General features: G+C 34.6%; 1 protein-coding gene and 2 non-coding genes across 3 annotated transcripts; all 3 read left to right on the top strand.

Moving 5' to 3' along the window:
• Positions 1–428: 428 nt before the first annotated feature.
• LOC127740831 (small nucleolar RNA R71) lies at positions 429–532 on the top strand. The gene has a single exon (XR_008001687.1). It is a non-coding gene; the product is annotated as a small nucleolar RNA R71 (small nucleolar RNA).
• A 5,186-nt stretch (positions 533–5,718) lies between these two features.
• LOC127740904 (small nucleolar RNA R71) lies at positions 5,719–5,826 on the top strand. The gene has a single exon (XR_008001760.1). It is a non-coding gene; the product is annotated as a small nucleolar RNA R71 (small nucleolar RNA).
• Positions 5,827–16,198: 10,372 nt separating this feature from the next.
• LOC107458689 (phosphoglycerate kinase, chloroplastic) lies at positions 16,199–19,958 on the top strand. The gene is made up of 6 exons (XM_016076900.3): positions 16,199–16,814; positions 17,853–17,930; positions 18,055–18,315; positions 18,604–18,921; positions 19,091–19,249; positions 19,523–19,958. Exons 1-6 carry the CDS (start codon positions 16,374–16,376, stop codon positions 19,730–19,732), a joined length of 1,467 nt encoding a protein of 488 aa, XP_015932386.1. The 5' UTR covers positions 16,199–16,373; the 3' UTR covers positions 19,733–19,958.
• The last annotated feature ends 1,372 nt before the right edge of the window (positions 19,959–21,330 follow it).

The following is a 21,330-nucleotide window of genomic DNA, read 5'->3' as shown; positions in this document are numbered from 1 at the left end:
TCCATGAGGAATTACAGGTGTTTCCATAAGGTTCACTCATGTAATTCACCTCTGCCATTGCAGGGTTCTCAGGATCATAAGCTTCTTCTTCAGAAGATGCCTCTTTAGTACTGTTGGATGCATTTTGCCATCCATTCAGACTCAGAGAAATCATGTTGACTTGCTGAGTCAACATTTTGTTCTGAGCCAATATGGCGTTCAAAGTATCAATTTCAAGAACTCCCTTCCTCTGAGGCGTCCCATTATTCACAGGATTCCTTTCAGAAGTATACATGAACTGGTTATTTGCAACCATATCAATGAGTTCTTGAGCTTCTACAGGCATTTTCTTTAGGTGAATGGATTCACCTGCAAAATGGTTCAGTGACATCTTAGAAAGCTCAGATACACCATCATAGAATATATCTAAAATGGTCCACTCTGAAAGCATGCCAGAAGGACACTTTTTGGTCAACTGCTTGTATCTTTCCCAAGCTTCATAGAGGGATTCACCATCTTTTTCCTTAAAGGTCTGAACATCCACTCTAAGCTTGCTCAGCTTTTGAGGAGGAAAGAACTTGGCCAAGAAGGCTGTGACCAGCTTATCCCAAGAGTCCAGACTATCTTTAGGTTGTGAATCCAACCATGTTCTAGCTCTGTCTCCTACAGCAAAAGGGAAAAGCATGAGCTTGTAGACTTCAGGATCTGCTCCATTAGTCTTAACAGTATCACAGATCTGCAAGAACTCAGTTAAAAACTGATAGAGATCTTCTGATGAAAGTCCATGAAACTTGCAGTTCTGTTGCATTAGAGCAAATAGTTGAGGTTTTAGCTCAAAATTGTTTGCTCCAATGGTAGGGAGTGAGATGCTTCTTCCATAAAAGTTGGAAGTATGTGTAGTATAATCACCAAGCATCCTCCTTGCGCCTCCACCATTGTTATTGGGTTCGGCCATGTCTCTTTCTTTTTCGAGATTCTCTGTAAGGTTTTTTTCTGGATTGTTGTGCTTTAGCTTCTCTTAGCTTCTTCTTCAGAGTCTTTTTAGGTTTAGGATCTGCTTCAACAAGAATGTCCTTGTCCTTGCTCCTGCTCATATGAAAAAAAAAAGAGAACAGAAAAGAAGAAGAATCCTCTATGTCACAGTATAGAGATTTCTTTATGTTAGTAGAAGAAAAAAGGAATAGAAGAAGGATGAGAAAAATTCGAACATAGAGGAGAAGAGAGAGTTCGAATTTCTAGATGAAGAGAAGTGTTAGTAAATGAATAAATAAATAGAAGAAGATGAGAGGGAGAGAATTTCAAAAATTAAGAGAAGAAATAAAATTAAAATTGAAATTAAAATTTGAAACAATTAGTTAATTAAAAGAATTTTGAAAAAGAGTGAGGAAATTTCAAAAATTAGAAAGAGAAAAATAGTTAGGTGGTTTTGAAAAAGATAAGAAATAGTAAAACAAACAAAAAGTCAGTTGTTTAGTTGAAAAAGATTTGAAAGTCAATTTTGAAAAGATAAGAAGTTAGAAAAGATTTTGAAATTGATTTTAAAAAGATATGATTGAAAAAGATATTTTGAAAAGATATGATTTTTAAAATTAAAATTGATTACTTGACTAACAAGAAACTAAAAGATATGATTCTAGAATTTAAAGATTGAACCTTTCTTAACAAGAAAGTAACAAACTTCAAATTTTTGAATCAATCACATTAATTGTTAGTAAAGTTTTTTGAAAATTATGAAATAAAATTAAGAAAAAGATTTTGAAAAACAATTTTTTTAAATATTTTAGAAAATATAAAAGAAAAATAAAAAAGATTTGATTTTTGAAAAAGTTTTGAAAAGATAAGATTTTTAAAATTGAAATCTTGACTTGACTAACAAGAAACAACTAATTTTAAAAATTTTTGACTAAGTCAACCCAAAGATTTCAAAATTTATGAGAAAAATAAGGAAAAGATATTTTTTAATTTTTTTGAATTTTTAATGATGAGAGAGAAAAACACAAAAATGACTCATAACATGAAAATTATGAATCAAAACACATGATGCATGCAAGAACACTATGAATGTCAAGATGAACACCAAGAACACATTGAAGATTATGAGGAACATCAAGAACTTATTTTTGAAAAATTTTCAAGAAAAGAAAAACATGCAAGACACCAAACTTAGAAATTTTCAATGCTTAGATACTATGAATGTAAAAATGCATATGAAAAACAACAAAAGACACAAAATAAGAAAATATGAAGATCAAACAAGAAGACTTATCAAGAACAACTTGAAGATAATGAAGAACACATGCATGAATTTTCGAAAAATGCAAGTTTTTAAAACATGCAATTGGCACCAAACTTAAAAATTAACTCTAGACTCAAACAAGAAACACAAAATATTTTTGGTTTTCATGATTTTATAAATTTTCTTGTATTTTATTTATTTTTATTTTTTTCAAAAAAAATTTTTTTTTTGAAAAACGAACACAAAGAGAAAATTTATTTGAAAAATTTTTTGAAAAGAAAATTACCAAATCTGAGCAACAAGATGAACCGTCAGTTGTCCAAACTCAAACAATCCCCGGCAATGGCGCCAAAAACATGGTACGCGAAATTGTGATCATCAACAATGGCGCCAAAGACTTGGAGCTCTCAAACGTGAATCACACTTTGTCACAACTTCGCACAACTAACCAGCAAGTGCACTAGGTCGTCCAAGTAATACCTTACGTGAGTAAGGGTTGATCCCACGGAGATTGTTGGTATGAAGCAAGCTATGGTCATCTTGTAAATCTCAGTTAGGCGGATTCAAATAGTTATAATGGTTTTTGAATATAATGATAAATAAATCATAAAATAAAGATAGAAATACTTATGTAAATCATTGGTGGGAATTTCATATAAGTGTATGGAGATGCTTTGTCCCTTCTAAATCTCTGCTTTCTTACTGCCTTCCTCCAATCATTCTTACTCCTTTCCATGGCAAGCTGTATGTAGGGCATCACCATTGTCAATGGCTACTTCCCATCCTCTCAGTAAAAATGGTCCAAATTCTCTGTCACAGCACGGCTAATCATCTGTCGATTCTCGATCATGTTGGAATAGAATCTAGTGATTCTTTTGCATCTGTCACTACGCCCAACACTCGCGAGTTTGAAGCTCATCACAATCATTCAATCCTTGAATCCTACTCGGAATACCACACACAAGGTTTAGACTTTTCAGATTCTCAAGAATGCTACCAATGGATTCTAGCTTATACCACGAAGATTCAGAATAAGGAATCTAAGAGATATTCACTCGTTCTAAGGTAGAATGGAAGTGGTTGTCAGTCACGCGTTCATAGGTGAGAATGATGATGAGTGTCACGGATCATCACATTATCATGTTGAAGTGTAGCGAATATCTTAGAATAAGAATAAGCATGAATTGAATAAAAAATAGTAGTAATTGCATTAATTCTCGAGGTACAGCAGAGCTCCACACCTTAATCTATGGTGTGTAGAAACTCCACCATTGAAAATACATAAGTGATAGTCCAGGCATGGCTGTGAGGCCAGCCCCCCAAAATGTGATCAAAGGATCAAAAGATAATCCAAAGATTACACAGGACCAGATGTCTAATACAATAGTAAAAAGTTTTATTTATACTAAACTAGTTACTAGCGTTTATAGAAATAAGTCTTAATGCAGAAATCCACTTCCAGGGCCAACTTTGGTGTGTGCTTGGGCTGAGCTTGAGCTTTACACGTGCAGAGGCTTCTCTTTGGGTTAAACGCCAAATTGTAACGTGTTTTTGGCGTTTAACTTTAGAATGCAGCATGAAACTGGCATTGAACGCCAGTTTGCGTTGTCTAAGATCGAATAAAGTATGAACAATTATATATTGCTGGAAAGCCCTGGATGTCTACTTTCCAACGCAGTTGATAGCACGCCATTTGGAGTTATGTAGCTCCAGAAAATCCATTTCAAGTGCAGGGAGGTCAGAATCCATTAGAGTAGTACTTTTTCAGCCTGAATCAGATTTTTGCCCAGGTCCCTCAATTTCAGCCAGAAAATACCTGAAATCATAGAAAAACACACAAACTCATAGTGAAGTCCAGAAATGTGAATTTTGCATAAAAACTAATAAAAACATCCCTAAAAGTAGCTAGATCCTACTAAAAACTACCTAAAAACAATACCAAAAAGCATATAAATTATCCGCTCATCACTTTTCATGCTTCCTCTCCATGGTTGCAGAAGAAGATCCTTGAGCTTTAAACACAAGGTAGTCCCCATTCAATTGAAGAACTAGCTCTCCTCTGTCAACATCAATCACAACTCCTGTTGTAGCTAGGAAGGGTCTTCCAAGGATGATGCATTCATCCTCATCCTTCCCAGTGTCTAGGATTATGAAATCAACAGGGATGTAAAGGCCTTTAACCTTCACTAACACGTCCTCTACCAATCCATAAGCTTGTTTTATTGACTTGTCTGCCATCTCTAATAAAATTCTTGCAGCTTGTACCTCAAAGATCCCTAGTTTCTCCATTACAGAGAGTGGCATAAGATTTATACGTGACCCTAGGTCACACAGAGCCTTCTCAAAGGTCATGGTGCCTATGGTACATGGTATTAAGAATTTACCAGGATCTTGTTTCTTTTGAGATAAAGTTTGCTGCACCCATGTATTTAGTTCACTAATGAGCAAGGGAGGTGCATCTTCCCAAGTCTCATTACCAAACAACTTGGCATTCAGCTTCATGATGGCTCCTAGATATTGAGCAACTTACTCTTCAGTTACATCTTCATCATCTTCAGAGGAAGAATAGTTGTCGAAGCTCATGAATGGTAGAAGGAAGTTTAATGGAATCTCTATGGTCTCTATATGATCCTCAGATTCGTTTAGGTCCTCAATAGGGAACTCCTTTCTGTCTGGAGGACGTCCCATGAGGTCTTCCTCATTGAGATTCACGTCCTCCCCTTCCTCTTTGGATTTGGTCATTTTGATTATATCAATGGCCTTGCACTCTCATTTTGGATTCTCTTATGTATTGCTTGGGAGAGTACTAGGAAGAGTTTCAGTGATTTTCTTACTCAGCTGACCCACTTGTGCCTCCAAGTTTCTAATGGAGGATATTGTTTCATTCATGAAACTCAAAGTGGCCTTAGATAGATCAGAGACTATGTTTGCTAAGCTAGAGGGGCTCTGCTCAGAATTCTCGGTCTGTTGCTAAGAAGATGATGGAAAAGGCTCGCTATTGCTAAACATGTTTCTTCCACCATTATTAAAGCCTTGTTGAGGCTTTTGTTGATCCTTCCATGAGAAATTTGGATGATTTCTCCATGAGAGATTATAGGTGTTTCCATAGGCCTCACCCATGTAATTCACCTCTGCCATTGCAGGGTTCTCAGGATCATAAGCTTCTTCTTCAGAAGATGCTTCTTTAGTACTGTTGGATGCATTTTGCAATCCATTCAGACTCTGAGAAATCATGTTGACTTGCTGAGTCAACATTTTGTTCTGAGCCAATATGGCCTTCAGAGCATCAATTTCAAGAACTCTTCCTCTGAAGCATCCTATTACTCACAGGATTCCTCTCAGAGGTGTACATGAATTAGTTATTTGCAACCATGTCAATGAGTTCTTGAGCTTCTGCAGGTGTTTTCTTTAGGTGAATGGATCCACCTGCAGAATGGTCCAGTGACATCTTAGAGAACTCAGATAGACCATCATAGAATATATCCAAAAATGGTCCACTCTGAAAGCATGTAAGAAGGACACTTTTTGGTCAACTACTTGTATCTTTCCTAAGCTTCATAGAGGGATTCACCATCTTTTTGCTTGAAGGTCTGAACATCCACTTTAAGCTTGCTCAGCTTTTGAGGAGGAAAGAACTTGGCCAACAAGGCCGTAACCATCTTATCCCAAGAGTCCAAGCTATTTTTAGGTTATGAGTCCAACCATGTTCTAGCCTTGTCTCTTACAGCAAAAGGGAAAAGTATGAGCCTGTAGACTTCAGGATCTACTCCATTAGTCTTAACAGTATCACAGATCTGCAAGAACTCAGTTAAAAACTGATAGGGATCTTCTGATGGAAGTCCATGAAACTTGCAGTTCTGTGGCATTAGAGCAACTAGTTGAGGCTTCAGCTCAAAATTGTTTGCTCCAATGGCAGGGATTGCGATGCTTCTTCCATAAAAATTGGAAGTAAGTGTAGTATAATCACCAAGCATCCTTCTTGCATTATTATTGGGTTCGGCCATGTCTCCTTCTTTTTCGAGATTCTCTGTAAGGTTTTCTCTGAATTGTTGTGCTTTAGCTTCTCTTAGCTTCTTCTTCAGAGTCCTTTCAGGTTCAGGATATGCTTCAACAAGAATGTCCTTGTCCTTAAAGAAGAGAACAGAAAAGGAAGAGAAATCCTCTATGTCACAATATAGAGATTCCTTTATGTGAGTAGAAGAAGAAAAGAATAGAAGAAGGATGAGAAAAATTCGAACACAGAGGAGAAGAGAGGGTTCAAATTTTTAGATGAAGAGAAGAGTTAGTAAATGAATAAATAAATAGAAGGAGGTGAGACAGAAGAGTTTTCGAAAATTGTTTTTGAAAAATGGTTAGTGATTTTCAAAAATTAAGAGAAGAAATAAAATTAAAATTAAAATTTGAAACAATTAGTTAATTGGAAAGAATTTTGAAAAAGAGGATGGTGATTTTCGAAAATTAGAGAGAGAAAATTAGTTAGGTGGTTTTGAAAAAGATAAAAATTAGTAAAACAAACAAAAAGTCAATTAGTTAGTTGAAAAAAATTTGAAAATCAATTTTGAAAAGATAAGAAGTTAGAAAAGATTTTGAAATTGATTTTGAAAAAAAGATATGATTGAAAAGATATGGTTGAGATTTGTTTTGAAAAAGATTTGATTTTTAAAATTAAAATTGATTACTTGACTAACAAGAAACTAAAAGATATAATTCTAGAATTTAAAGATTGAACCTTTCTTAACAAGAAAGTAACAAACTTCAAATTTTTGAATCAATCACATTAATTGTTAGTAGAGTTTTCAAAAATTATGAAATAAAATTAAGAAAAAGATTTTGAAAATCAATTTTTAAAAATTTCGAAAAATAGTAAGAAAAATGAAAAAGATTTGATTTTTGAAAATGTTTTGAAAAGATAAGATTTTTAAAATTGAAATCTTGACCTGACTAATAAGAAACAACTTATTTTAAATTTTTTTTACTTAAGTCAACCCAAAGATTTCGAAATTTATGAGTGAAATAAGGAAAATATATTTTTTTGATTTTTTTGAATTTTTAATGAGGAGAGAGAAAAACACAAATATGACCCAAAACATGAAAATTTTAGATCAAAACCAATGATGCATGCAAGAACACTATGAATGTCAAGATGAACACCAAGAACACTTTGAAGATCAAAATGAAAATCAAGACTTATTTTTGAAAATTTTCAAGAAAAGAAAAACATGCAAGACACCAAACTTAGAACTTTTTAATGTTTAGACTCTAAGAATTCAAAAATGCATATGAAAAACAACAAAAGACACAAAACAAGAAAATATGAAGATCAAACAAGAAGACTTATCAAGAACAACTTGAAGATCATGAAGAACACCATGCATGAATTTTTTAAAAAAATGCATAAAATTATAAAAACATGCAATTGACAGCAAACTTAAGAATTAACTCAAGACTCAAACAAGAAACACAAATATTTTTGGTTTTTATGATTTTATTAATGAAATTTTTTTGGATTTTTTTTCGAAAATTACTTTTTGGAAAAAACGAAAACAAAGAAAAATTTTGGAAGATTTTTGAAAACTTTTTGAAAAGAAAATTACCTAATCTGAGCAACAAGATGAACCGTCAGTTGTCCAAACTCAAACAATCCCCGGCAACGGTGCCAAAAACTTGATAGGCAAAATTGTGACTTATACTTTTCACAACTCGAACAATTCCTAGTAATGGCTCCAAAAACTTGGTGCACAATACTATGGTTCACATACATTCTTCACAACTTCGCACAACTAACCAGCAAGTGCACTGGGTCCTCCAAGTAATAAACCTTACGTGAGTAAGGGTCGATCCCACAGAGACTGTTAGTATGAAGCAAGCTATGGTCATCTTGTAAATCTCAGTCAGGAGGATTTTAATGGTTATAATTGTTTTCGAATATAAAAATAAATACAGCATAAAATAGTGATAGAGATACTTATGTACTTCATTGGTAGGAATTTCAGATAAGCGCATGAAGATACTGTGTTCTTTCTGAATCTCTGCTTTCCTACTGCTTTCATCCAATCATTCTTACTCTTTTCCATGGCAAGCTGTATGTTGGGGATCACCGTTGTCAATGGCTACCGTCCATCCTCTCAGTGAAAATGGTCCAGGTGTGCTGTCACTACACAGCTAATCATCTGTCGGTTCTCGATCATGTTGAATAGAATCCAGTGATTCTTTTGCGTCTGTCACTACGCCCAACACTCGCGAGTTTGAAGCTCATCACAGTCATCCCATCTCAGATCCTACTCGGAATACCACAGAATGGTTTAGACTTTCCGGATCTTAGGAATGGCTGCCAATAATTCTAGCTTATACCACGAAGACTCCGATCTTTCGGAATGGAGGCTAAGAGATACGCGCTCAATCTAAGGTAGAACGGAAGTGGTTGTCAGGCACGCGTTCATAGGTGAGAATGATGATGAGTTTCACGGATCATCATATTCATCATGTTGAAGTTTAGCGAATATCTTAGAATAAGAATAAGCTGAATTGAATAGAAGAATAATAGTAATTGCATTAATACTCGAGGAACAGCAGAGCTCCACACCTTAATCTATGGTGTGTAGAAACTCCACCGTTGAAAATACATAAGTGATAAAGGTCCAGGCATGGCCGTGAGGCCAGCCTCCCCATAATGTGATCAAAGGATCAAAAGATAATCCAAAGATTCTTCAAAAGATTCAAATACAATAGTAAAAAGTCCTATTTATACTAGACTAGTTACTAGGGTTTACAGAAATAAGTCTTAGTGCNNNGTTTTACTCTAGAATGTAGCATACAACTGGCGTTGAATGCCAGTTTGCGTCATCTAAACTCAAATAAAGTATGGATTATTATATATTTTTGGAAAGCCCTGGATATCTACTTTCCAACTCAATTGAGAGTGCGCCATTTGGAGTTGTGTAGCTCCAGAAAATCTATCTTGAGTGCAGGGAGGTCAGAATCCAACAACATCAGCAGTCCTTTGTCAGCCTCCTATCAGATTTTTGCTCAGGTCCCTCAATTTCAGCCAGAAAATACTTGAAATCACAGAAAAAACACACAAACTCATAGTAAAGTCTAGAAATGTGAATTTTGCATAAAAACTAATAAAACATCCCTAAAAGTAGCTAGATCCTACTAAAAACTACCTAAAAATAATGCCAAAAAGCGTATAAATTATCCGCTCATCAGAGTCTATATTTCTTGCAACATGGAATTGTTCGCCAAACGTCTTGCATTAGCACACCACAACAAAACGGAAGAGTGGAGAGAAAACACAGACACATTCTTAATGTGGCTCGGTCATTGCGATTTCAAGGAGGACTACCCATTCGCTTTTGGGGTGAGTGCGTACTAACTGCTGGACATTTGATCAATTTAACACCTTCGTCGGTTCTTTAAGGAAAGACACCATATGAAATGGTGCATGAAAAGCCACCAAGTTATGATCATCTACGGGTTTTTGGATCTTTCTGTTATGCATACAACCAACTCACCAAGGACAACAAATTTGATAGTAGAAGTCGTAAGTGTATTTTTGTTGGATATCCTCTTGGGAAAAAAGGATGGAGATTGTATGATTTAGAAAGAAATGTTTTCTTCATGTCTTGCGATGTAAAATTCATGGAAGATACATTCCCCTTTGCTTCCCTATGTAATTTGAAAACATCCAGTGGTCCTGTCCAGAGTATTGAGCCCAATGCATGTGATGACCCACTACTTAGGCCTAACCTGCACGATGCCTCCACTTTTGAAGAGAGGGGGTTCCTCCTTGAACCAAGATGAACAAGACGCACACAGTCCTGCTATAGCCGACGATGACCGCACTGTTGTTGCCTTGCCCTTGCGCGACACAACGCCCAACCCTCCTTCCTCCTCTAATGGCAACACATCCTCCTCCACGGTCAATCCAAAACCTTCTGAAGTTTTATTGGGTAGAGGCCATCGAGTGAAACAACCCTCTGTACGTCTTCGCGAGTATATCACCAACACCGTCTGTGTTACTAGCCCATCGATCTGCTACTCTCCCCAATCGCATCTCTCAGGTACGTCCTATCCACTCAGTAATTATGTATCGTGTGCACATTTCTCTGCTACCCACCGTGCCTTCCTTGCGGCATTGGGCGATGAACAGGAGCTCAGGTACTTTAATGAGGCATTTTGCGATGTTCGTTGGAGAGGAGCCATGGCTGATGAAATTAAAGCCCTTCAAGAGAATGGCACCTGGGATATCACCACCCTGCCTCCTGGTAAGAAAGCCCTTGGGTGCAAGTGGATTTACCGTATTAAATATCACTCGGATGGGAGTGTTGAACGGTTCAAAGCACGTTTGGTCATCTTGGGAAATCATCAAGTTGAAGGGATGGATTTCAATGAAACTTTTGCACCAGTGGTGAAAATGGTTTCTATTCGCACTGTTCTCACTGTCGCTGCTGCTAAAGATTGGGAACTTCACCAGATGGATGTCCACAATGCCTTTTTACATGGTGACCTTGAGGAGGAGGTTTACATGAAGTTACTGCCTGGATTTCTTGTACAAAACAATGAGATGGTGTGCAAGCTCCGTAAATCTCTCTACGGATTACTTCAAGCTCCCCGTTGTTGGTTTGCTAAACTCTCCACTGCCCTTCTCCAATATAGTTTTTAGCAGTCATCTGCAGATCATTCACTGTTTGTTCTTCAACAGGCTCAGGCTCAGCTTGTGGTGCTCGTATATGCTGATGATCTCATCATAGCTGTTAATAATTCTAGTTATTCATCAGTTTAAAAAGTACCTTAATCATTGCTTTCACATGAAAGACCTAGGAAAGCTCAAATATTTCCTTGGAGTGGAAGTTGCTCGATCTCCTATGAGAATCTTCCTTAACCAACGGAAATATGCTTTAGATATTATTATGGAAACTGGGTTGCTTGGTTCACAACCGTCCTCCACTCCTCTAGAAGAAAATCATCGTCTTGCTTTGGCGGATGGGCCACTGCTTCTTGATCCTGGTCGCTATCGCCGCTTAATTGGGCGCCTCATTTATTTGTGTTTCACTCGCCCCGAGCTGTCTTACAATGTGCATGTTTTGTCTCAGTTCATGCAGCAGCCCAAAGAAGAGCATTGGCAAGCAGCCTTGCGCATGGTTCATTATCTCAAAGGGCAACCCGGTCAAGAAATTCTATCACAATGAGGTAGCAATCTTACCTTAACAGGCTAGTGCGATTCTGATTGGGCAAGCTGCCCCCTTACTCGACGGTCACTCACAAGATGGTTTATCCTCCTTGGCAACTCTCCAGTGTCCTGGAAAATGAAAAAACAATAAACAGTGTCACGGTCATCTGCCGAGGCAGAGTATCGCTCCATGGCCAACATTACGTGTGAACTCAAATGGTTGAAGCAACTCCTTTCTAATCTTCGAATCTCACATGGTCAGTCCATTCGTCTCTTTTGTGATAGTCAAGCTGCATTCCATATTGCCAAGAATTTTGTCTTTCATGAACGAACCAAGCATATTGAAGTTGACTGCCACCTAGTTCGGGACGCCGTTGCTCAGAAGATAATCCTTCCCTCCTATGTTCCCACGCACACTCAGTTGGCAGACATATTTACCAAAGCCCTTGGGTTGAAATAGTTTACCTTTTTTCTTGACAAGTTGAGCATTCAAAACTTGCATGCTCTAACTTGAGGGGAGGTAATGAGAGACAATCCAATCTAAAAATATTCTAATTGATATTAACAATATTCTAGATTGATACTATTAGTAGTTTTTTAGAATAGAATTGCTATTTATATATATAGAAATATCTGTACTGCTAATTTTAGGAAATTGTTGCTGTAATTTAGGCATGATAGCTATTTTGTATAGCCTGTATATATATTTGGATTTCTGTGATCAATAGAGGCAGATTTAGCCATACAATTTTGACAAAATCAATAGTCTAATTGGTTTAATCTTATATTAGAGACAAATTTACAATCGAACTGGTTAACAATGGCTAAACCCATTAAAAAATTGATCGGTTCTCTTCGAACTACTTGTAGAAACTGTGTGAGTCCATGGATGGTCAAGCACTCAGCTACATCACAAGAGAAGTCGTGCTAGTTCATAGGTGGTCAAGTACTGAAGTGCACACAGGAGAGACCTCTAGTTTTGAAATTGATAGCAAAATATCAGTAGAAGGATCAAACCTTGCAACCTGCACGTTATACACGAGTGGCCCTCCCACTACACCAACATTGCCTTTAGTATTTTACTAGCGGCTTACGCCACTTTTTTATTATTTTCAAGAGGTTAATTTTATGTTTTTTTATTTTTAAACTTATAAATTTAATGAAATAATTTAAAAGTTAAAAACAAAAAATTTAATAATAAATTTAAAAAATTTATAAGTTATTTAACTTTTAAAATATATAAAATTTATAAATTTAAATTAAATAAAATATTAAAAAAATTATGTGTAACAAAATCAAGATAAATATTTATAAACCTCAGTTACAAATTAACGATCTATAAATATTATTAAGTTTTTTTTTTCAACAATATTAATTTGAAGCAGAAATGAAAAGTTATATTTAAAGTACTCTTTACTTTTATATATAATTCTAATGGATAAAAAGATTTAAGTCACAGTTTAATATAATATCTTATAACAGAAAGTTGTCATTATTTTTTACATTTGGTTGTTACTACGTAAGTTTTAAGTTTGTTTTATTATGCACATTAATTAAAGAGATCTGCTACACATACAAGTCTTTTTGGTATACAAGTTCATACATGTTGGCCCAAACCCAACAAAAACGACCTTCAGCTTAGATTGCATGTAAACACGTGCTTCCTTAACTCTTGAATAATGCAAACGATTCTTTTTCCTCACTCAAAATCGCAACGCTCAAAATTCAAACAAGGATCAAAATTTCTCAAAAATCTCAGAAAATCGTCGCAAAAAGTGAAGGAAGTTGCGAAGCTGAATTCGAAAAGAATTATGAGAAAATGAAATAAGAAGATGAAAAAGAAGCAGCAACATAAGATGAGGAGAACGAAGAGGAAGAGTTTTGAATTATGCATAACTTATCAACACACATATACCGAAAATTCTTAAACAATACACTCAAATGTCTTTGTGTTACACTCAACTTTGCTACAAATACAGAAAAATATTTCCTGTAATGCTAAATTTTTTTCTTCTTTTTTTCCTTATTTCATCTTCCAAGTAATTTTGCAACATTATGTGTTTCTTCTTCTTCTTTGTTTGATTTTTTTATTCTTATTAAAAGAGTAAAACAAGAAAAAACTTGAGAAGTTAAACAAAAAGAAAAAGATGAATAAGAAAAAAAGAATAAGATGGTGATGATGATAATGATGATGAAAAGAAGAAGAAGAAGCAGTAGAAAATGAGGAGGAGAAAGAGGAAGAGTTTTGAATTATGCAGAACTTATCAGCACACATACACTGGAAATTCTTAAACAATACACTCAAAGTGTTACGCCCAAATATCTTTGTGTTACACTCAAATTTGCTGTAAATACAGAAAAATATTTCCTCTAATGCTGCATTTTTCTTCTTCTTCTTCTTTTCCTTATTTCTTTCTTTCTTTTAGTTGAATGAATGTAAGTCATCATCTTCCAAGTAATTTTGTACCATTATGTGTTTCTTCTTCTTCTTTGTTTGATTTTTTTTTATTTTTATTAAGAGAGTAAAACAAAAAGAAATTTGAGGAGATAAAATAAGAAAAAAAGATGAATAAGAAAAAAAAAAGATGATGATGATGATGAAAAAGAAGAAGAAGTAGGAGAAGATGGGGAGGAGGGAGAAAAATGGTTTTGAATTATGCAGAACTTATCAGCACATATACACGAAAATTCTTAAACAATGCACTCAAATATCTTTGTGTTACACCGAAATTTACTGCAAATAGAGAAAAATATTTTCTTTAATGTAGAACTTTTACATTACATTCAATTCAAACCATCAATGATGAACAACAATTTTCACAAACAAAAACAACATTATTCACTTACAAAATCATAAACTACAAACGAAAATATTAACTAAAATCTAACTACACCTCAACTACTTGATTGGATTCAAATTAATAATCAACTTCGTTCTAGTTCAATTAACAATCTGAACTTGAATTATTCATTATTTTCAACAACGAGATAACTTTTTAAAACTGGTTTTAGAGATTGATTTCAAAAATGTAGAGAACGAATGAAGAGAAACGCATAAAACGCAGAGATGGAAGAGAATATAGATAAAAAATGTTGAGACAAATTAAAAACAGAAACAAATTTTTTTCGAAAAAGGCAATTATATATTTGCACGTTGATTGAAAAGTTAGTTAGATTAAGAAGTGCGTAAAGTAAATTAAGGTAAAATGACTTGTATGGAAAAATGACTTGTATATAGAGAATAATTGTTAATTAAATTATATTTTATCATTTCATTTTGCATGTTTTAAAATGATACAATTGTATTATAAAGATAATATTAATTTTCATAATCTAATGCGAATCTTCTTACTATTTTATTTGTCATTTAAATACTCTCTATAAAAAGTAATTATTTAAAGCGAAACAATACATAGAGAGACAAAAAATTGTTGAATTCACTATTCAGGTTTGCTTCTTACAACACAAGTGATTTTTTTAAAAGATTTCTCTCTCTTTCTCTCTCTTTGTTTTGTTACTAAATAATTTTTTAAGTCTAAATATTTTTAAACTTTCTCTTAATAAATTTTTTTAAATTATCTAATATATAAAAAGTAATATCTTTTTATTTATCCCAAAAATTAAAATTAAAGTTAATTGCTATTTTTTTTAGAATATTATTTTATAATTAACTAATGCATAAAAGGTCACATCTTTTTATTTATCATAAAAATTAAAAGTTAAAATTAAATGATATTTTTTTAATAAAACTAAAATAACACACAAAAAGAAACATAAAAATCTAAAAAAAAAACAGACAGATTCCAAAATAAGTTAATATTAAGTTTTATGTTCTTATGTATGAAAATATTACAGTTTACTGTATTATATATTATTTTTTATCATAGAACAAAAGATGGAATTATATATTTTTTTAGTTGTCTAAATTAGTGTTTATATTATTAACTCATTTTTATTATTTATACAATATTTTTTCTTTTAATAGTTATTTATTAATAAATACTGTTAAATTAATGATTTCGTTTACTACATTTCAATATGTTTATTTCAGTTACACTCAATAAATTATATATCCAAATTTAAATTTATTCTCTTAAACTACTTCTCGATCATATTATTGGAATTATTTAAACCTGAGATTTTTAAATTCTAAAATTTGCAATGTAAAAAAATAAATAAAATAAATTAGAAATTTTAATAAAATAAAATAGTTTAAAAAAATATATATATAAAAAATAATATTACATATCCCAAGAAGTATAAGAAGAAAGAAAAAAAGTAATCATGAAAGTTGTAACAATATTGGATTATGAGATTATAAAAACCAATCAACAAATTAAAAATAATATTATTTAATATAAAACAAATTAATAATAAAAAAATTAATAAGATATGTATGAGACTTTTCACTTAAAAAAAATAATATTATCTAATATAAAACAGATTAAAAAAAATTAACATAATATGCATGAAATTTTTTTACTCTATCATTATTAAGTGTAAATTTTTTTGCATTCTTTATATGTCAATTAAATCATTTATACTATATTCCAAATCAATAATATTAAAATAATTGATTTTTTTGTAATATAATTTATTTATTTTAATTAATTTTAAATGAATTTACATTGAATAATATTATTTATATAAAAATATGTAATAATTAATTAAAACTATACGAACATAAAATAATCAAGAAAAAAAAAAAGATATATAGGTGTGATTGAGAATATGAGTGAAAAGCAAGGAGTGACATGAACCTCTCCTCAACGATAAGAAGAAATCCAAAATCCCCTCACGATACCCAATCATTTCCAGCCTTTGCTCTTCACGTCCACAAACAAACGCCCTCGCATCTCACATCCACATAAAAGCTACCACACTTGTACACCCTCACAAAACCCCTCACCTTCTTCTTGCTCTCGTTAACTCCCACTAACACCACAACAACACTCTCTCTCACACTAATAACTTTCTCTCTCAACAATGGCCACCTCAGCATCCCCAACGACTTTCTCTCTCCTCTCTTCAACCACCAACTCCTCCACTTCCTCATCCTCCACTCGCTCCTCCCTCCTCCATCTCTCTCCCACCACCACATCCAGCGGCCTCCGCCTCCGCTCAGCCGGCCTCCGCCGCCTGGGCTTCGCCGCGGCGGACCCGCTCCTGGCCCTCCACGTGGCATCAAGGATCAGCTCGGCGTCGTCCGGGAAGGGAGTGAGGGCCGTTGTTTCCATGGCGAAGAAGAGCGTTGGGGACTTGACTGCTGCTGACTTGAAAGGAAAGAGAGTGTTTGTTAGGGCTGACCTTAACGTGCCACTTGATGATAACCAGAACATCACCGACGACACTAGGATCCGTGCCGCCATTCCCACCATCAAGCACCTCATCCAGAATGGTGCCAAAGTCATTCTCTCTAGTCATTTGGTAATAATGTCCTCAAGTTTCAGCTGCTCTTTTTGTTACATTGAATATGACTATTTGTTTTTTTCTGTTAAAATGTTAGTTGGACCTAAGTTTGTATGCTAGATTCATCGTTTTTATGCTGGATTTGACTTCTTGTTGCTGTAAATTTTTTCTTTTTTGGGGTGTTCAGTTCGGTTTTCTGAATGGTGAATGTCATTTTGTTCGTGAAGGCAGCCTTTAGATTTTGTGTTCGAAACAGAAATAGAGAGATAGGGAGACAGATACGGGACTACAGAAAATAAAATGTATACTTGCTTCAGTACTCTGTAAAATTAATTTAGTAATTTAGTTTCTAAAGTTGCAAATTTGGTTCAAGTTACTGATTGGATCAACATTTTGCAACATCGGATACCTAATTGTTAATTTTAATGACAAAAAAGTGAATCAGACATGTAGTTTGTGAATATAAGGGTTCTGGACTTCTAATGCTAGTCTTTTTCAGCCACTTGGTGTATTACATTGATGGTAGATGACAGATTCTGGTTTCAGTGTTTCATAATTGTAAATTGATCTTTTTGGGGTCTTTGGTTTTCAAACGTGTTAATCTGGATTCTCTATGTTGAATTTTACTTGCAATGCATGTAGTCATGTAGAGTAATGGTTAGTTCATCAGTCTATGTATAGTTTTCGATATTTCTCAGTAATAGTTCTAATGTATTTGGTGGCTATGAAAGTGGATTTTAGCTAGTCCATGATAATCAAGCAGAAGCAAAGGTGCTGCTATATGTGGAAAAACAGTCCGATTTCTCATTTTTGTGTGATCTTCATATTCAAAAGGAGTGCTCGGATCATTCGAATCCATCGTCTACTCTATACTTTATGTGGCTTTCCACTTCTGTTATAAGCTTATAAAATTGTTATCGGTGCTGGCTTCCATGACATAAATCTAATTTTTCTTTTTTTAATTTTATTTTTTGTTGCAAGAGAGATGAGTAGATCTATATAAGCACTGGTTGAAGTTGTAAGCTGAATCATTGTGATTTGTTGTGAAATTTCCAGGGACGACCGAAGGGTGTCACTCCCAAGTTCAGCTTGGCACCTCTTGTACCGCGTCTTTCTGAACTCATTGGTATCCAGGTATGTTTATATCTTGAGTAAGTTGGAGAACAGAGAAGGGGAAAAAATTCCTGATGATGAGATATTTGGTGGATAGTTATGCAATATTCTTGTCTTTATCTGTTTGAATCTTGGTGCTTCGTAGGTTGTCAAGGCTGATGACAGTATTGGTCCCGAAGTAGAGAAGTTGGTGGCTTCACTTCCTGATGGAGGTGTTCTTCTTCTGGAAAACGTGAGGTTTTACAAGGAGGAAGAAAAGAATGACCCCGAGCATGCGAAGAAGCTTGCTGCTCTTGCAGATCTATATGTTAATGATGCATTTGGTACTGCTCACAGGGCACACGCATCAACAGAGGGAGTCACTAAATTCCTCAAGCCATCCGTTGCTGGTTTTCTTTTGCAAAAGGTGTGTTTAGCTCTCTCTTCGCTATTACTTCATTATCATGTACAGTTGAGCCGAACATTTTTGAAGACTATCCAAACAAAGCTTGTGAACTTCAATAGTATAACTTTTATTACAATTTTTGTATTATAAATTTGATCTATTGTTGAGAAATGAAACCTCACATCTCCCTGAAAAAGGCTTCAGGGGAAAGAAGTTAACTCAGTTTTTTTTTAACTTTATATGTATATGTATATATATGTATTGTGAATTCTTTAATAATTAACTTTCACTTGATCTTTCCATGTTTAGGAACTTGACTACCTTGTTGGGGCTGTATCAAACCCAAAGAGGCCATTTGCTGCCATTGTGGGTGGTTCCAAGGTCTCATCCAAAATTGGAGTGATTGAATCCCTTCTCGAAAAATGTGACATCCTTCTACTTGGAGGAGGTATGATCTTCACATTTTACAAGGCACAAGGTCTCTCAGTTGGTTCTTCCCTTGTAGAGGAAGATAAGTTAGATCTTGCTACATCTCTCCTTGCAAAAGCCAAGGCAAAGGGCGTGTCTCTCTTGTTACCATCTGACGTGGTGATTGCAGACAAATTCGCTCCCGATGCAAACAGCAAGGTTTGTTTTCTAAGCTTCTTTTAGATATCTTATTTCCTGGAAGACCTGGTTAGTTGAACCTTAACCACTTAATGATGCTGCACAGAATCATTTGATCCTTAAAATGTTCTGTTCTTTTGTTATGAAACTTTTGGAGCAAGAATTTATTTTTACATTAAACCATTTTCAGGTTGTGCCAGCGTCTGCGATCCCTGACGGTTGGATGGGCCTGGATATTGGTCCAGAGTCTATTAAAACATTCAACGAAGCATTGGAAACTACCAAAACCATTATATGGAATGGGCCAATGGGAGTCTTTGAGTTTGACAAATTTGCTGTTGGGACAGAGGTATGCAAGAATACCAGCATATTGAAAATGGTTCATATTATATGTTTAATAATGTTTACAGCTGGTATAAAATTTCTTGTATTTTTAGTTCGGGGTAAAATTGGAGTGAAAAATGTGATGGACACAGTTGATGTGTAACCTACCTAGTTGTCCATTTTATTTTATACCATATTAAATAATTAATTGAAGCTGCCACAGCATATTCTCAGCCAAGTACATTATTATATGTATTTTTTATTTAATTTTATTTTAAGTTTCCTGCCCTTCTTTCAGGCTATTGCAAAGAAGCTGGCTGATCTCAGCGGAAAGGGTGTGACCACAATTATTGGAGGAGGAGATTCCGTTGCGGCCGTGGAGAAAGTGGGAGTTGCAAATGTCATGAGCCACATATCCACAGGTGGTGGTGCCAGTTTGGAGTTGCTGGAAGGAAAAGAGCTTCCTGGTGTCCTTGCCCTCGATGAAGCCACACCAGTTGCCGTGTAAGACAATTTTCAGCTCGAATAATTTTCTCATCCTTGGTGTCCATGTTCTCTGCTTCTCTCACAACCTTGTAAAAGAGCATATTGTAGGAACTTTCCGAGTATATCTTTAGTGTAAATCTTATCATGTTGAGTTATTTTGCTTCTCACACAAATTGCGTGTAACTGTAAACCCAGGCTGAGAGCCATAAATTCAAATAATAATAATAATCATCCATGAATTTCTGCAATTTTTTTGGTCAACCTTGATCTTGAACACTATCTCAAGTTTGTCGCTGGTACAGCATGCTTTTAGCTTTGGTTAAATTCCACCAAATTATTTGAAACTAGGTGGTTATTGCATGTTAAACCTATTTCTATTTGTATGAATATACACTAATTCCTTTTGAAAGTTATATTATATGATACTTAACTCTTGAATTTTGTAAAATATGATAGACACCTTCTATAAACGTGACATTAACCACCCTACGCATAACAAATCAATTAAGGAATGTTGGCTGTAATTTAGACTAACTATAGAGTTTCAGCTTTTGGAGGTGAGGCAGGTTGTACTGAACATAATTTTACAAATTTTAGCCTACCAGATTTGATATGATAACGATGGACAGAATTGAGAGTTCCTTGTGAATAAAAGCCTTTTAGCCCGAACTCTACCACCAGTAGTAGTAGCTGGTAAATTCATGATTGTAAAGTCCTGTGACTTAGGGTCACAAATAATGTGTGTATGGATATGAAGGCATTATGATTGAAAAAAAGAAGTGGATCACATGAAAAACTTGAGCTCCATAATTTTTGCCTTGTACACCAGTCTTCACATTTCTCACCCAGTCAACTATTGTCTCTTGTTTCCAATCAATGATTTTGAGCCACCAGATTTGAGACGCGTCCCATCTTTTTCAATATTATTGCCTACCACATATTAAGATATTTGTTATTGAACTTGCAAAAGGAATTATATTTCTAATCTGTCACACCTTCGTCATGAACGTTACATTATATAGCAATGTGGGGAATATCACACAAACAACTGAACTGTTACTTTCCTCTTTATTCTTTCTTTCTCTCTCTCTTCCTTTTTTTTTTTTCGGGATATGTTGCTCTTTATTCAGTCTACTCTTTGGTAACTTTAGCATAAGTTCCATAAATAACGTCTTCTTTGATCATCAGGCAGTCCAAGCTGTAGTATAATCCCTTCAGAATCTGCTTTGAGGGCTTCTATTTATATATCAGAATTGCACGCTTACCATCTTTTGGGAGTAGGTAATAGGGATTCTAAAACCTTCGATATTGGTTGAGTGGGTTAACCAAAAAGTGTAGGTGAATTTTCATTATGCCATATATGTGTCTATCTGACGACTCAACTTGACTGGGTTTAAGGTTGTGGATAAATATGCTATCTCGACTAGTTTAAGTCTCATGGGTTAGACGTGCAAACTAGACCATATTATGTTGTTGCATTGTTAAATTGGTCACGCTAAAGGTATAGACAACTAAAGTCCTAAAGTAGTTTTTGAGATGGAGGTTATATATTAAAATTATTTTTGAGATTCAAATTATACCAAAATGTCTTTAAAAACGGCCAACTTGACCTAGTCTTTG

Source organism: Arachis duranensis, chromosome 7, assembly GCF_000817695.3.
Source record: "Arachis duranensis cultivar V14167 chromosome 7, aradu.V14167.gnm2.J7QH, whole genome shotgun sequence".
Taxonomy (NCBI): Eukaryota; Viridiplantae; Streptophyta; class Magnoliopsida; order Fabales; family Fabaceae; genus Arachis; species Arachis duranensis.
The sequence above is the reverse complement of the archived record's forward strand: the minus strand, read 5'-3'. Positions and strand labels throughout refer to the sequence as shown.

Bases quoted from the DNA above. Each gene is read 5' to 3' on its own strand.
- LOC107458689 (XM_016076900.3), top strand. From the start codon at position 16,374: ATGGCCACCTCAGCATCCCCAACGACTTTCTCTCTCCTCTCTTCAACC. The intron at 17,931-18,054 runs GTATGTTTATAT...GGTGCTTCGTAG, and splicing joins CTGAACTCATTGGTATCCAG to GTTGTCAAGGCTGATGACAG. The intron at 18,922-19,090 runs GTTTGTTTTCTA...AACCATTTTCAG, and splicing joins CTCCCGATGCAAACAGCAAG to GTTGTGCCAGCGTCTGCGAT.